The sequence below is a fragment of the Rhinopithecus bieti genome, unplaced genomic scaffold (genome assembly GCF_001698545.2).
Source record: "Rhinopithecus bieti isolate Rb0 unplaced genomic scaffold, ASM169854v2 scaffold_31548, whole genome shotgun sequence".
Lineage (NCBI taxonomy): Eukaryota > Metazoa > Chordata > Mammalia > Primates > Cercopithecidae > Rhinopithecus > Rhinopithecus bieti.
Window position 1 is genome coordinate 3,067,262 of NW_016814470.1, and position 17,419 is coordinate 3,084,680.

The 17,419-nt window shown below is 50.5% G+C and overlaps 1 protein-coding gene and 1 long non-coding RNA gene across 4 annotated transcripts in view; one reads left to right on the forward strand and one right to left on the reverse strand.

Moving 5' to 3' along the window:
• The window catches only part of ITGA11 (integrin subunit alpha 11), a 134,827-nt gene that overhangs the window by 52,239 nt on the left and 65,169 nt on the right, over positions 1-17,419 (forward strand). For all 3 annotated transcript variants that reach the window (XM_017851146.1, XM_017851148.1, XM_017851147.1), the window contains exon 3: positions 13,037-13,137. In XM_017851146.1, coding sequence (XP_017706635.1) covers positions 13,037-13,137 — 101 coding nt within the window. The remainder of the gene's footprint in view (positions 1-13,036; positions 13,138-17,419) is intronic.
• On the reverse strand, positions 1,131-16,529 carry LOC108514731 (uncharacterized). The gene is made up of 3 exons (XR_001881315.1): positions 16,368-16,529; positions 2,866-3,112; positions 1,131-1,218 (listed from the first exon to the last, which is right to left on the reverse strand). It is a non-coding gene; the product is annotated as an uncharacterized LOC108514731 (long non-coding RNA).

Consider the following 17,419-nt stretch of genomic DNA (forward strand, 5'->3'; position numbering starts at 1 on the left):
GGATGTCCTTGTTTTAAAGGGTCTGGGGACCATGGCCCCTGGATGGGAGATGTTCAGATTTCTTGTTTTTCTAAATTTTCCTTGCAAAGTTTGGAAGGGCTACTAAAGCGAACTCAGGCAGGAGATCAGGTGAGTGGTGGCTGGTGGCCTGGCCCAGCTCCGGGATGGCTCGCCCTGTGATAGCAGATCCTCTCTGCAATTTCTCTTCTGCCACTTCCCAACTGCTGAGCCAATAATTTTATAACCCAGGAGGAGGACATTTCTGAAAATGTAATGACACACTTCACCTTCCAATGAAGCTAGCCCACAGCCTTTCTGTTTCTTTATGGTTTCTTGAAATAAGAATAATTCTGTAAGGATGACTCTTTGTCACAACACAGAGGGAGAGGAGGAAAATAAATCTGAGCTTTGAACCAGACAGAAAAGACTTTGAAGGAGTCCATGTAAACAATGATTCCCTGATGTAAACCAAAGCCAGCTTCTGCGTCCTCTGCTCTCCTGCACTCCATCCACCTGCCAGAGGTGGGGTGAGGCCCGGGGAGGAGAGTGAGGCCAAAGAGCTGCCCCTTAACCAGCTGGGTGACTTCTCTGTGCTGTAGTTTCCTCAGCTTCAGAATGAGAATGTTGCCGGGGGCGGTGGCTCACATCTGTAATCCCAACACTTTGGGAGACCAAGGTGGGCAAATCACCTAAGGCCAGAAGTTCAAGACCAGCCTGGCCAACATGGCAAAACCCCATCTCTACTAAAAATACAAAATTTAGTTGGGCACGGCAATGCATGCCTGTAATCCCAGCTACTCAGGAGGCTGAGGCAGGAGAATCTCTTGAGTCCAGGAGGCGGAGGTTGCAGTGAGCTGAGATGACGCCACTGCACTTCAGCCTGGGCAACAGAGCAAGACTCCATCTCAAAAAAAAAAAAAAATTGGAATGCTGTCTCTGCCTCAGGGTTGAGAAGACTAGGTCAAAGTCAGGGACACCCGTCGTGCAATCCCTGGTACATAATAAACTCCCCCTAAAATATTCATTCATGCATCCATTTATTTGTTTATTCATATAAAGTGCTTTGAAGGGAGAGGCGCGCATGTCCCATTGTTTATTTCTTGGTTGGGCATCCTGTTCTCTATCCCCATATTATCTGTTTTCCATCATCTTAAAGCCTGGTGATCACCTGATAAGATAATCCAGGGGTTCCCAAAGCTGGCCACAAAACAGAATCACCTGTGAAAGGTCAAAAAGAATGCAGATATCTCAGTCAAGTCTAAGAATTACAAAGACAGACCCTGTAGAGGTGATGCCTGGTAATCCATATTTTCAAAATTCCCAGGTGAGTCTAATGCCTAGCCAGGTGCTGGAACCACTGACTTAATTTTTTCTAAGAGGTCTGTGAGTTCCCATGGATCCACAGGTTAACTCTGTTCCAGGCTTACACTGAGAGTGGCCCTCGGTGCCTGAATCCAAAGAAGGATGACTAATGGCAAGAAGTTAAGAATCCCAGAAAGCAGGTAGGGGCAACCTGACTGGGGGACAATGCTGTGCTTGTCAACCATGTAGGCGTCTAACCATCTGTCCGTACTTAGGACCACTTTAAGTAGAGTTCTCTGGACAAGTGAGGCAAGAAGGAAGGGGACTTGGAAAGTCAGAAAGGTGGAACAGGGATGAACCTGTTGAGGATGACTCTGCCACAAGCTCCATGAAGGCAGGGACTTGTCTGTCCCTCCAGATCCCACCTCAGGCCCAGCCTTCATCATGGAAGGCAGCATAGAAATAATGCACATGAGCGCCGGCGCCATGCGCAGCCCTCCCTGTGAGCCCCAGCCCTTTTTCACCTGAATGATACCTATTCATTGTGCAAGCCTCTGTCCAGGAGTTTCCCACTCCAGGAAGGCTCCCCAGACAGCAGAGCAGGAACCCTTCCTCTGTGCCCTGCCACACCTGAACACCCCTCTTGCAGCATGTCCTCCACACTAAATTCATCGGGTACAGGTCTCCCTGCCCTCAATGGGCTAGGGGTGAGGCTGTGCTTCATTCATCTTTATGCTCACAGAGCCCAGCACATAGCAAGTGCTCCTTAATCACTTCTTTGAACGGAACCTGTCCAAGTCCCTCATTTTACAGATGAGGAAACTGAGGCTCAGAGATGGCAGGTGACTCACCATGGGTCGCTTAACCCATCTGGGGATAGATTAGAGATAGCCATGCACGTGTCAACAGGCCCATGAACAAGAAAAGAGTATCTGTCCTTTTAAGTCCAGGTCATCTCCTTTTTCTATGTTACCCAAATCCCTGTGGCTGGTGGACACAGCTGGAAGAATGAGGGTATCAATTGTGCCTCATCCTCTGCCTGACTGCGTGATTTGGGGCCAATCGTGACATTCTCTGGGCCTTGCTTTCTTCCCCAGTCCAGTGGGAATATCTTCCTTGCTGGACCATCTGCCTGGCTGTGGTTTGCTGGAGACAGTTGGGTGTGTACACCTCACTGGCCATATTTAAAGAGTCACCATCCTATTCATGAGCCAAAGCAAGCACACCGGCCCGGATCAGAGAGCAGGAAATGCTTAGGCCCGTTTCCTTCCTACCACGCAATGGCTGAGAAGCTGTCAGACTCACACATACCAGAAATTAAAGCTGTACATTCTGCTGAGAAACATCTGTCCAAACTATTGCTGTGTTTATGTTTCATTTTTGGAGGAGAAATCTGCTATAAAGTGGAAAGAAAAAACCTCTGAGCATGACTTGGAAAAATAAGCAAGGGTTTGTCAGGCATCTTGCAAAGAGAAGGGCGAGGGGTTACACTGCATGTCCAGCCTCTCTGGGGGAAGAACAGACCACGGCCACCTTCCTGAGAGAGCTGAGCCAAGAACTTACCAAGCCTGGTTGTCCACCTGTGGACGGGACCCAGAAGAGCTCGGCCCAGCTGTGCTGCCAGATACACCCCAAGAAGCAAAGTGAAGACTCAGCTTGTCTTTGCAAAATGAGCAGCTTCCTCCATCATGTATTCACTCAGCAAACAGTGGTTGAGCCTTGACTGTGTCCAAGGGATTTGACCAGCACTGGGGGAGGATTTGAAAATGCATCAGGGTCTCTCTCTCTCTGCTATCTATAGGCAAATTATCTAGAGGAGAGAAAAGACACAAACAATAAAGGTATAGACAAAGCTTCATAGGAATTGAAAGAGCTTTCAGCTAAGAGACCAAGGAAGACTTCCTGGAGGAAGAGGCACTGAAAGGTGGATGGAAGGAGGATAGACTGAGAGTTTGAGATGAGAAGTTTGCTCATGCAGAGGTGGGAAGGAGAGAATGCAGGCAATGTTGAGAAACAGACGGATGAGTAGCTGCGTGTGACTGGCATTGGGGTGTGAGATGGGGAGGGGTGCTGAGAGGTTGACACTCGAATGTCAGACACTCTAAATGGCACAAGTTGGCTACTTTTATTCCACATAGTCGGTGGCAGAGGTTCTCATTTTCCCTCCAAATGGGTTGAGAACTTCCTTTGCAGTCACCTTCCCTCACTCTTCCCTCTTCTCTTCTAAGAACTTCTGCAACTTAGGAAAGAATCACTGTTTGGATGTCAGCTGAGGTGGACCTAAAAGTTGTCAAGTGCAAACCAGAGACCCAAATGTCGACTATGAAGTTGACGTTTGTGATAATGCTTGTCAACAGGTGTGTGCCCAACCCGAGAGGGGCCACCTCTACGTCCAGCCATCAGGATAGCATGTGGGCTTTGTATTTACTGACTTCATGACTACCCATAGCTACTTACGCATAGAGGCCTTTTATTTATTAGTATTGATAAAAGATATGCAATAGAAATTTTTTTACTTTTTATTTTTTAGAGACAGGGTCTCTCTCTGTCACCCAGGCTGCAGTGCAGTGGCATGATCATAGTTCACGGCAGCCTTGACCTCCTGGACTCAAGTGACCCTCTTGCCTCAGCCTCTTGAGTAGCTGGGACTACAGGCACATGCCACCATACCCAGATAATTTTTTATTTTTTATAGATGGGGTCTTGATATGTTGCCCAAGCTAGTCTTGAACTCCTGATCTCAATTGATGCTCCTGCCTCAGCTTCCCTAGTAGCTGGGATTATAGACACGTGCCACCATGCCCAGCTTCAAGAAAAATTGGCCAAAGTACCTGAATGTCTATCAATAGAAAGAGGAATGAAACTGTTTATTTCAGTCTCCCTGAACAGGAGAATGGTTAAAAAGTGTAACACTGTGCAACCACTATAAAGAAGGAGGCAAAACTATATTATCTATCTATACCAGGCCCACCCTGAGGCAAGAAAGTAAACAGAGGCTCTGGTCCATGACCTGCCATCTTTTCTTCCCACCTCTGGTTCTCTCTCAATAATTGGGGGGCATTACACATGTAGACACTCCAGCCTGCACACCCAAGCTCTCTCTACAGCCCTGCAAATGGCCGCTCCTTGGCTACTGCCATCAGAGGTATGCTTCTCTATCAGAAAGACAGGTCTAGAGGAGAGGCCTGCACAGGCCCTGGACTCAGGCCCAGGCTATTTGGGCAGGAGATTCCAGCATCCCAACCACCCAGAGTAGGAGGACAGTGGCTCTAGGTGTCCTGTCCTTTTGACCCCTAGGACTCCTCATCCCGTAGGAAGGGGCACAGCTAGAGAAGGGTTGGAGCTGAACCAAGAGCAGGGGTCCTAGTCACACAGTCTAAGGGGGGCATTGATAGATATTAACACAGAAATAGGTCCACGTACAAAATAATTAAATGGAAAAAGCCTGTTACAGAACCATATATGTAGAATGATTCCAGTTTTTAAAATGTGGATGTCCTCTAGATTGTCTGCATCCCTGCTGCTATAGTAGTTTTCCATAGAAGGCTGGATTGGGCAGGGGACGGAGAAGGCTTTCAGTTTTACTTTGGGCCGGGCACAGTGGCTCACGCCTGTAATCTCAGCACTTTGGGAGGCTGAGGCGGGCAGATCAGCTGAGGTGAGGAGTTTGAGACCAGCCTGGCCAACATGGTAAAACCCTGTCTCTACTAATAATACAAAAATTAGCCAGCATTGTGGCTCATGCCTATAATCCCAGCTACTAGGGAGGCTGAGGCAGGAGAATTACTTGAACCCAGGGGGGTGGAGGTTGCAGTGAGCTGAGATCCCACCACTGCACTCCAGCCTGGGCAACAGAGGGAGACTCTGTCTCAAAAAACAAACCAAAACAAAAATATTACTTTGCACAGTTTTGCAACATGAACACTAGATAACAAATGTGTATTACCTTTAATAAAAAAATCAGTTTTTAAATACGTTAATACTTTTTTGAACCAATTAAAGTATTATTTATTACATATTTTCTTATGACCAAAAGAAATAAAACAAATTTTTCAAAAATAAATAGATAAAATCAATCTGGGTGAGCCAGATGGTCAGAGATGGCTGTGGTCATGATCCCCAGACACAGTGGAAGTTCCCAGGGTAGAAGTGTTGCTTCACTTGGCCAGAGGGCCTCCTACCTGCTTCCTTAGCAGATCCTTCAAACAGGGTTTCCCATCCTGCCTCTACACCCCGGAGGATCTGCAGATTCCTGGGCCATGTCCCAGACTGGCTGAGTCAGAACCTTCTGGAGGTAGGATTCAGGAACCTGCATTTGCACCTCCCCTGGCGATCCTGATGACCAGCAAGGGCGGAAACCACTGCCCGTTAAAACCCTGAAGGGTGAGCAGCCCAGGTATAATATTCAGTCCCTTTGGGTAGGTGAGAACACTGAGGCCCAAGGCAGTTAATGACCTTGGCTTCCCCTGCCAGAGCTTGCTCTATTCGCCCAGCTGGGTCAATCTATATTGGAAGACAAAAGCAAGCAGCTGGCAGCCAGTGGTCCCAAGCTGCAGGCTACTGGGTCACAGGCATCCCACTAAGCCAGGTGATTCACCAGTTCATACAAAAACTTCATTCCAGGATCCACTTTGTGCCAGATGCTGTTCTGGGTGCTGGGGTATTTGTGGCTGCCCACTTGACCAGCAAGATCCTAGCTCCCTTGGGGCTTAAATCATATAAGGAAATAAGGACAATGAAAAGTCATACAAAGAAGCCAGCATCGGACACTGCAAAGCACTTGAGGAATGCAAGGCAGGTTGGTGAGACAGAGAGTGACAGGTCTTCAGGAAAGGCCACTTTGGGGAGCTGGCCTTGGAGATGAGCCCTAGATGATGGCGGAGAGGACCCACTTGTGCACAGCGTTTATAGCAGCCCAGGTAAAAAAAGAGAGGAGATCAATGAGGTGATACAGAGCCTCAGAAGGCATGGTGAAGAGGGTGGATTTTGTTGACATGGATCTGGGGCTTCGAGCCCAGTGAGAGTCGCCATGCCTCTGTTTCCCCCATATAAACACTTCTCATGCTTCTCAAACTTAAGCATGCATCAGTGTCTCCTAGAGGGCTTGTGAAAACACAAACGCTGGACCCCACCCCCAGTTTGAGCCTCTGTTGATGGTCTGGGGGAGGGTCCAGGGAGAATTCTCTTTCTCAAGGGAGGGTCAGTCATTTTATTCCGTTCTGCCCTTCGACTGATTGGATGAAGCCCATCCACATTAGAAAGGGCGATTTGCTTTCCTCAGCCTACAAATCTAAGTGTTAATCTCATGCAAAAAACTCCCCCACAGAAACACCCAGAACGATGTTTGGCCATATATCTAGGCACCCCGTGGTCCAGTCAAGTTGACACATAAAATTAATCATCATGTATATGTCCCTGTTTAAAATGCACACAAAGGTTTCCAGTGTCTGATAGGACTTTATGGAGGGAGAATAAGGGGCTCTCATTTCCCCAGCCCCCACGAGGCCAGGCCTCACCAGATGTGTGCGCCCAGGTGAACCACAAGCCCCTGCAGTCAGCCCAGGAAGACCTGAAGGTGCTAACTTCTCCCCTTGGGCAGATCCTGGGCCAGATTCTCCATCTACACCCAACCCCCAGTTAGGGCAGCCCCGGGGCCCCCACCGGGCAGGCATTTGGACTTGCTGCGCTCAGCGCTTCCCCAGCCCCATCTTGAACCCATTAGCCACCAAACTCACAGGGGCTGGAGGAGATTCCATTTTCCATGGAGAGAGAGGGAGAGAAAGGCCTCACTAAAGGAATAATCTCCCTTTGTTCCCTCGAGCTCTCTCTCGGCTCCTCCCGTGAAACCCCTCCCTGATGCCCCTATCTAATTTCAGAAAAGGAAAATGAAACCAGGAGAAAAAAGAGACAAAGGGCCCATGTGGGTTTAAGGGGGCGGGGGCTGTGCTGAGAGAAAGGAACAGGTGAAGAAGGGAATGGGGTGAGAGAGGAGAGAGGTAAGAGGCCCCTGTGGGGACAGGCCCTGCTGGCCTTAGAGAGGGCAGACCTCGCTCCTCTCTGGGCACTGAGCTTTGCAGTTCTTCACAATGGGAAAAAGAGCACAGGACGTGGAATCCTGGCTGTGAAACTGATCAGTGTCTCTCTACAGGCTCATCACACCTACATTCTGAGCCTCAGACACAAACTGCTCTGCCAGCCCCAAAGCTGTCCCGGAGATCAAAATCAAGTGCAATTAAATTGCATTGAAAGTGATTCATTCAAATGAAAAGGATAACCAATGATAATTGGATTTTCCGGGATGTGAGGTTGAGGCTTTGCAGAGGGAGGCCATGAGGCCCGTCAGGGAGGGGATTGAACCCACATTCTTCCCTTCCTAGGCAGTCCATGCCATCCTCTGGTCCTAGGACCTCCTCCAGAGGTGGGCCCATCCTTGGAGGTTCCTTCTTCCTTCCCCTAGCATCCAGTGAACTCAATTCATGCCCTTGGGCTCATTTCATCTGCTAGGGAACTAAGCTGCTCCCGCCTGCCTCAGCTGACACAACCCCTGTAAAAGTCTGACAGGGCCTAGAGCCCCAGCCCTTGCCTCTGGGCTTTCTGCCCTCCATGGCTTGGGAGAAGCACTACCCTGGGAGTCAGGACTCCATGTACTAGTCTAGTTCTGCCACTGCCTGCTCTGAGGACTCAGACACAGCACTTCTCATCCTGGCCTTGGATCCCACATTTGAGGCTGGCCCAAGGAACCTGCATGTTTCCTCCCAGCTCTGATGATCTCTAGGCCTGTTACCAGGTAACCAGAAACATCTGGAATGCCGTGTTCCCTGTCTAAGCAGCTGTTGTAAGTGGGATGCACGTAGGACAAAAGGGTTTCTGTTCCCACAAGTCTGGGCCAGGGGAAAGTTCTATGCATTCACTTAAACAACAAGAGAGAAATAATAAACATGGTGCTGGCGATTCCACCCACCCCTCCCTCAGTAAGTCCAGGCCCCAGGTGGAGCATGAGTTAGGGGATATGAATCTGCTCCTCCCTTGTTGGTCTTGGTTGCCATGTTTTTCTTATAGCATAATAACATACGGAATTTCTAGGAGTAATTTTAACTATGTGCACTTTTTTGCCTTGTACACTCTAAACATTAGGATGTTTTCAGTTATAAGTACCTAAAACCTCACAGACTTACTATGCAGTAAAAGGTAGTCATTGTGCCTATGTCTGAAAAGTCTAGTGGTAGTAGGCTTCAGGTACCGTTTGATCCAGGGGTTCACAGCATCAGCAGGACTTCAGCTCCTTCTCTTTATGCTTCTCTCAGCTCTCCCGCTGTCAATGCATCAGCTCATACCCCTCATCATCACAAGGTGACTCCCAACAGTTCCAGGCCTTGCATTCACTCACTACGGCATCCAGAGAAAAGAGACCACCCTGATCTCTGCATCCCAAGCACAAGTCTTGAGATTCACTTTGATTGGGGAGATTTAAGTCTTTGGCCCACCCTGACTCAATCACTGCAGCTGGGGGATAAACTGTCCTAACATGAGCTATGTGCTCCATCCCTGCGACTGGGAATACATTCAGATTCCCTGGATCCTCAAACAGAAATGAGTACTGTTGAGAAGGAGGAAATGGAAATCAGGGAAGCAGTCAACATTGACTTTAGCACGGAAGCTGGGTCACTCCATTGAACTCCTATGCATGGAAAGTACTCAATTTCTCAGCAACCCTCTTTCCAAGGATTGAATTCGGGGGCTTCTCTTAGGTCTGAAGCAAAGCCAAAAGCTCCCACAGTTGCTCCTGCTGCAGACTGTCTTACAGAAGGTTAGGTCGGTCACTGGGCACCTCTTTGCCAAGTGCCTTCAGGATCACCCTACACTGGTGCAGCAGGGCAATCCAGGACACCTCAGACCTCAGGGAATCATGACATTACAACATTGGCCACACCAGACAGCAGGGATTACATGCCAGTTTATATGAGAAAGGGCAGGGTAATCACCGAGGGCCTCCTGGAGCAGGTGGGAATTTATGTTGGATTTTAAAGGGATGGTCTCCAGGGTGGGATACACACACCACAGGGACTGTGCGGGACTATATACTGGAGTACAGAAATAAAATAATGTGAGTTCTATTTAGGTTAATATTTTATCTGAAAAACATAGAATTACTAACATTTAATATACAGTTAAGTAAAATCAGACAGTTTATGTTGGTATAATTTACACATACACTTACACATAATTAGGGGTACATGTCATCTTTTTTCTCACAGGAGATTGAATTTTAAAAGTTTAGAGACCAAAACTGCCTGGAAGAATGGAGCTGAGGATAAGCAGAATTCAGGATGAGTCCCCAAAGGGCCTTGTTGGAGAGGCTGTGAGGTAGAGTCAGGTGGGAGGGCGCTGGAGTCAGGGGGCCTTTGTCTTAGCCTGGGTTGGGCAGGGAGCCAAGGAGCCCAGCACAGAGCAGGGCCACGTCCAGCCTTCCACAGTGGCAATCTCCACAGCGAGCATCCTCTCTCAGCAAGCCCCTTCTTAGAGGTTGGTCACCAGGGAAAGGGTCCTACAGGGCTGTGGCTGGAATGCCTCGTGCCCATTTTCCCATCAACCGAATCCCTGCTCCCTGCGCCTCCGCAGGAAGAATGCTGAGAGCCCGCAGCCGGTGACTCACAGCACACAGCCCATGGAAAGGGCCGGATGCTCGCAACGACCTTTGGGGTTTGCCGTGCCGTCTGGTGCCCACGCCAGGAGGTATAGGGTATCAAGCCCCCGAGAGACGCAGCAGGCCCTGAGGCTGCAGATGGCTATATAAGGCTGAGGCCACAGGGGGTGGCAGGGGCTGCCAGACCCCAGGCAATTTGGCTGGTCTTAGTGGTGACGTGAACATTTTCCCTGCGCTTCGGCAGTTATCCCCTCAAACTGAGACTGAATCATGTCCTCAAAACCTCAAGCCCAACAGGCACACGCAATGCCCAGACTCAGGAATAAAGAGAAGGGCTGACCCAGGCCCTCCTTTCATGGCAAAGAAACATTTGAGACAATGCAGAGGAAGCAGTCCCAGGAGAACTCCAGTCCCGGCCCTGCCACAAACCAACTCTGAGGCTGGGTCAGCTCCCCTCCTGGGGCCTCAGTTTCTGCATCTGTATTATGGGGACAGTAAGCGCTGCCCTCCTACCTCGTGAAGTACTATGGACTCCCAGAGAAATGAGGTCTGGGAGAGTGGAGATGGGACCCAGGGAATGGCCTTTGTTCTTTGAAAAGGACAAAACCGGTCTCATTGCAAATTCGAGGTCTCAGTGACTTAGTGAATTTACTGCCAGATTGTCCCACCTCAGCCACTGCCAGGACACATGACTTCTGGGAAGTCACCAGTCTTTGCACGTAGCTTGCCTAGATATGGCCCCTTCTGTTTCTCGTTGCCTTTTTTTTTTTTTTTTTTTTTGAGATGGAGTCTTGCTCTGTCACCCAGGCTGGAGTACAGTGGCATGATCTCTGCTCACTGCAATCTCCTTCTCTTGGGTTCAATCGATTCTCCTGCCTCAGCCTCCCAAGTAACTGGGATTACAGATGCCCACCCTCCCAAAGTACTGGAAGTACAGGCGTGAGCCACTGCATCCAGCTGGCTATGGCTTTTCTAATCTAGAGCATGCTGCACCTGATTCTCCCAGAGGCATCCTGAGAGGTGCACCTCTATCCAGCAAGAGTGCCCAGGAGGACCGTGTCCCTCAGGAAGACTTGGACACGTGTCAAGTTAACCTTGAAAACCAGAGCAGCCCCAGAGAAGTAAGCTTAGAGCCCAGGGTTCTCTTACTGACCTTTTTCTTCCTTTCTCTCACTTTCCCTCTCTCTCTCTCAAGGATGGAGCAGCCTTGACCACACAATCACTTGCAGAATTAAGTAGCCAAAAATCACCTCGTCTAGACAAACAGATTTTATGGGTCCAATTAGTTCCTGCCAGTCAAAAATAGGCAGGCTTAATAAGGGGATATATATAGAATCTGCCAGCATCTGGCTCCCCAGGAGAGAAACCTCAGCTCTTATTTCACAGACGCTTAATTTCAAACAGAGTTCTGTTAACTCCCACTTCAGACCTGGCTTTCCTTCCTGACAGTGTCAAGGTGGACCGGGGCGGGGGGAGCAATGGACCACAAGAAGCCACTTAAGTCCCGTGCAGCCCCAACCTCCTGGCCACCTCCTCCCAACCATCTAAGTCAGCTGGCGTGCAGTAGCTTCTTCTTTGGGCCATGTCACCAGGCAGTGGGAAGCTGCTGGAAGAGCAAGGTTAAAAAGCTCCGGAAAGTCCCCCTGTCCCTGTGTGCCAGATCCCACCATCATCCGTTCTCTATCCCTTGGGATCGAAAGCCTTTCAGGGCTCTTGTGGGCAGTGGTGTCCCTCCCACACAGTGCCACTGTCCCTGGGGAGGGTTACTGTTCTTAGCCACTGTTAGTATATGGCCTGAGTAGAGAACTAGACCGGCACCCAAGGCCTAGAGGACCCCAGGTGTGCCAGAGTCACGTGCCTCAGACCCAGTGGGCAGGTCAGAATCCTGGGACACTCTGGCCCCCCGCGATGGAGCTGCTTTCTGGTGGGTGGGAGATGAGGCATAGAGGGCCCTGGGGAGCACAAAGGACAGGACCTGGGGACCCTCCAGTCTGAGGCAGAACTCTCCCCAGCATCAAGGGGGGTGAGTCCACAGCCACACCTCCAAGGTCACAGGCTCTTCCTCCAGGGCACGGCTACTGGGGCTTGGCCGGGCCAGGAAGGAGTGGCTGCTCACTTTTCCCTAGATACATGTAAGTAAGTAAGTCAGGTGCGTTAGTTCCTTAGGGCCGCCATAACAGATGATCACAACCTGGGTGGCTTAAAACAACAGAAACGCATTCCCTCAGAGTCCTGAAGGACGCAAGCCTGAACTGCAGCAGCACCAGGTCCACACTCCCTCCGCAGGCTCTAGGCGAGAATGCTTCCTTGGCTCTGGTGGCCCCGGACACTCCTTGGCTTGGGGCGGCATCTCTCCTAACTCTGCCTCTGTCTTCTCAGGTCTCTCTTCTCCCCATGCCTCTCCTCTGTATTTCCTCTTCAGGACACTTGTCATTGAATTTAGGGCCCACCCAGATAATCCAGGATGATCTCAACTCAAGAACCTTAACTTAGTTACATCTGCAAAGACACTTTCTCCAAAGAAGGTCGCAAAGGCATAGGCTCAAGGCAGGAGCTCCCGCTGCACGGCCCGCCCACTGGCTGCCTTGTCCACCCTGACCCACTCTGGGGCACCAGCTTAAAGGCTTCCCTATAAGATGAAGAATGAGGCCCCTTTCAGGTAATGACAGATGGTCAAGACTCTGGGACTCCAGAAACATCATTCCTTTGTCAGAATGACTTCCATTACCACTCTCTTGTCATTTGACAAACTCATATTCATCCCTTAAGACCCAGCTCAAACATTGTCCCCTCCTCCACCAGGGATTTGCCTCCATCCCATTTGTTGTGGAGCCCATGTGGTCTTCATCTCTGTACCTAGGCACGGGCCTAGAATGGGCCACAGGTCCCATGACTTTATGCTGAAAGCCCAGCATCCCTCCCCTAGGGAGACAGTGGTCCCAGCCTGAGGATCTGCATGTGTTCACACCTCCAGGGTTTCCTCCCACCCTCCCCACCCAGCTTCACCTCCACACTGCCCACCAGGCTCCATCCTCTCCCGGGAAGGAGTACCTCCCCCAATGTCTTTGCTCATCGTCTCTTCCTTCCCAGGCTGGTCGTGGGCGCCCCACTGGAAACCAATGGCCACCAGAAGACGGGAGACGTGTACAAGTGTCCAGTGATCCACGGGAACTGCACCAAACTCAACCTGGGTAACGTGGGCTGGCGGTCTCTTCACAATGAGGCCAACGGTTGTCTAACACAAGGCAGGCTCTGATGCACGCCCATGTCCATGGTCACACTGACTCCTTCCTGCTACCCCACGAGGTGACCCAGCTGATGTCACTGCCCCCACATTCCACATGAGGAAGCTGAGGCCAGGGAGAGGAGGCAACTTTCCCACAGCCACACAGCTTGCCAGAGGCCCACCAGGAATCAACACAGGCCCTAGCTGTCCCAGGCCATTCCTCTTTCTGACTCAGCCACTGCCCTTCAACTCAAAGTTTTCTCTCCCAGGAGAAAGAAAAAGGACTTCCTGTCTTTTTCCTGATTTTGAAATAATAACAACAATAGCTAACATTCAGATATCTTAGATAATGTTCACCATATGTGAGGCACATTTGGACTCATTTAATCTTCACAACACCCATATGGGATTTAACCATTTAACAGATGGGTAATGACAGCATACAGAGGTGAGGGGACCTGCCCAGGGTCACTCAGCTCACAAGGAGCAGGGCTTGGAGTCCAGTCCATACAGGCTATGGCATCCCTTTAACCACCATGCAACACTGCACTTCGGAAGTGCAAGCCTTTCCTCACTGAAGAACTTTCAGGCATATTCTGGAACAGGGAGATGCTGTGAACAGCCCCCAGCCTCCGAAGCCCTCCTAAAATCTACTCGTGTGTGTTTGCATGCATGTGTGTGTCTGCTTATGTGTGTGCAAACGTGTATCCACTAAGCACACACACCAGTCCACTAAAGTGCTCCCACTTTTCCTAAAGGTCAGACAGCGGCTGGGCCATTGCTTGCTCTGCTCTCAGAAGGGAGAAAAAGTTCCATTTTGGCTGACAAGCTGCAATTCTAGGCTTTGCCCTGGAGGACTGACCTTCCCTAGGACCAGGACCCTGGGCCTTCCTCCTTCTAGGAGGGGGGCCCCTATCCCAGAGCAGTGAGGTGGGGCTCCCTGGGAGATAGCAGATGGGAAGGGCAGCAGGGTCTCATGGGAATGGCAGAGATTCAAGAGATAAGCTGATGGATGAAAAGGTCAGCATCCAACAGAAAGCCCAAAGAACTCCCCAGGGCAGCCAGCTGTCTGTCACATGGTCCCGGAGGCTCCCGCTGTCCACATCTGCGTCAGCGCCATGGGTGGGAAGTTGAAAACCCAGCACAGCTGGGGCCCAAGCTTCAGTGAGGAAATTGTCTAAGGGAAGAGGGTGCCTGGTGGGTGGCGTATGGTTCCAGGTCATCAGCACCCTGAGAGCACAGGCTTCTGAAACTGGCCATGCTAGAGTCCCCTTCCAGCTGTACAGTTTCTTCGCGGTGTGTCCATGGGGAGTTCACATCCTCTCTCTGAGCCTCAGTTTACTCATGTGTAAAGCAAGGAAGCTGGACTCAACAACCCTTAGCATCCATTCTGGGTCTAATCTGTTCCCAAACTTTTAATGGGCACCTAGCATGTTCCAAACACTGTACTAGTTATTGGGGATATGGCAGGAACAAGAGGCCAAGGAAGGGGAAGGTAATAGGGTAGGCAAATTAGAAAGCAGGATAATTTTAGGCAGGGATTAATGCTGTGCAGTAAACCAAGCGCTGTAATAAGAGTGGCTAGGGGGTGGTGGAAGTGGAGAGGGATTTCTACCTTAGCAAGGTGGTTGGGGAAGGCCTCTCTGAGCAGGTAGTTTTTGAGAAGGTTATAGGTGGGGGTGGAGCACTCCAGACAAAGGAGGAGCAAGTACAAAGGACCTGAGGTACGAACAAGTCTGCCCTGTTGGAGAAGATAAAGAAAGGCCATGTAGTTGGGACAGAGGCAATGAGATTGGGGGGTGGTGGAAGAGTGACCACTCTGCTGAGGGCCTCAGCCACCGAGAGAAGCTTCTGGTCCAGGCAGGGACGTGGATTCGTGAACCAATCTTTTTTTTTCTTCTCTGTTGCAATGTGGACCCCATTTCTCTCTAGAGGGAGGAGGAGGCATAAAGCCATCAGACCCTGAAAAACATTTTTGAGCTGGGGCACAAGCCCAGGAGGCAGTGGGTAGCAAAGTGAGCTGGGACAGAGGAAAATTACTCTTCATTTGAGGTGTGGTTCTCTCTCTCCCACTGAGAAGAAAGCATGGCAGAAAGAACATCTGTCAGTTTCGCCCCACAGTGGAAAATCCAAGGCTGGGAAACCTGAGTCCTGGGTTTTCCTACGGCCATTCCAGGCCCTGGGCAGCACAGTGCCAGGAATGTTCTTTCTTCTTTCTCTAGGGAAGGCTAAGTGGGTGTCAGTCATTCACACCTCAGTGGGAAAGACTCTACCACTGGCACTGTCCCTCCAACACCTGGATAAAGTCAGGGTTTTCAATGAGGGGCGGGGGCTGGGGGAGGTGACGTGATTCTCAAAGCCAGGCCCTGCGTGGGGAGAGGCTTGGGCCCAGGACCCTCACCCATACCTGCTGAGGAAGGCGTGAGTCTCTCCCACTCACAGAGGGGTAGGGTAAAGCAGGACTTGAACCTGAGTTTGTCTAACTCCAACACAGGGATCTTTCCTCCCCTGCCCCTCTGTCTCAACCAGCTGCACAGTTTCACTACAAACGTCAGTCCCAGGGGAGAGGGAGGAAAGAGAGAGGCAGGGTGGTGAGGGCTGAGTCCCTTAAATAAATGGAGGGCAGAATTCTAGCCAGAAGGGGGCGAGGGTTACCCAGCCCAGTGGAGCATGGAGCTGCCCCTCTAGTTCCCACTGCCACCATGACGCCATTAGATGGGAAAAAAAACAGGACTCAGGATGAAACGTCACATGGTCTGGGCTAAAGATCTTGCTCTTTAATTTCCCAGCACGTAACCTTGTGGCAGTAACTAACCCTCTCTATACCTCGATGTTCTCATCTGTAAAATGGAAATGATGACCCCGGGTCTCCCAGGACCATGAGGGGTCCTGAAAGGGCAGGTGTGCGCGATGCTTTGTAGATGATAAAGCATCTCAGAAACACCGGGGCTTTACTGTTATTTTCTCTCGTGCCTGTTTGGACAGACAAAAGAGAAAACAAGCCTAGTCATTCTTAGCACAGTCAAGAGGGGCAGATTTCAAAAGGAGCCTTGCTTCAAACTGAGGAAAACCAAAAAGGCAAAACAACAAACACAGCTGCCCCCACCCTCCAGTCCACGAAACAGTCCGTGTCGGACAAGCTGGGCTCTGCCAGCGGCCCACCCCCAGACTCCCGCACCAGCTGGCCTTCCTGACCTGTGTGTCCCGGGAGCCAGGCCGACTCTTCACACTTCCAGTCACTGACACAGCGCGATGCAACCCATTCTTGCTTGAGGCTTCCTTAGAAATTATTCCTCCCATTGCTTGAGTCTGGGAGTTGGAGATTGCAGTGAGCCGTGATGGTGCCACTCCACTCCAGCCTGGGTGACACAGTGAGACCCTGCCTCAAAAAAAAAAGAAAAGAAAAGTAAAGAAAAGGAAGGGGAGAGAAGGGAAAAGAAAAGAAAAAAGAAAAGAAAAGAAATTACTCCTCCCCCAGGCAGGGAAGCCATCCAGAGCTGTTCACACTGCAGGTTAGGGCTGGCACACTCTAGCTCCCTAGCCTCTCCCACTCCCTCTTCCTGTACACGTGTGTGTGTGCGCACGCACACTTCTAGGGAATTCAGACTCACTTCCCTTCTTTCAGTGGCCTCCAGGATGATCTGGTAAAACCTTAAGTGATGCAATTTTTTTTTTATTCTAATCTGCCGCCAAGCTGACCCTCTCCCTACTCCCAGCAGGCTGATAACCCAGCTCCTAAGTACCTCTCTTGGCAGCCACCTTCAGAATGGCATATCTGGGCAAGGCCTGGTAGCTCTGGAAGGCTCTTGTTGAGTTGACTGTCTGTTACCCATGAGAGAGAACTCTCTCAGCTGTCACATGTTGGTTGTTCAGATGAGCAGAGAAGCAGGCATGGAAAGAGTTGGCACAGGACTGGTTATGTGTGGATGGGGGTCGACTTGGAGGAAAGCCTGGCAGGGGAACTGCACAGAAGAAGCCAGCCCAGGCCGGGTGCGGTGGCTCAAGCCTGTAATCCCAGCACTTTGGGAGGCCGAGATGGGCGGATCACGAGGTCAGGAGATCAAGACCATCCTGGCTAACACGGTGAAACCCCGTCTCTACTAAAAAAAAAAAAAAAAAAAAAAAAAAAAAAAAAAAAAAGAAGAAGAAGAAGCCAGCCCAGGTGGGATGCCATGGCATGTTTGGGGGCACACGGAGGAGTGGGGCTCCAGTCGGATGGCTGGAGGAGGAAAAGCTGTGGGGCTAGG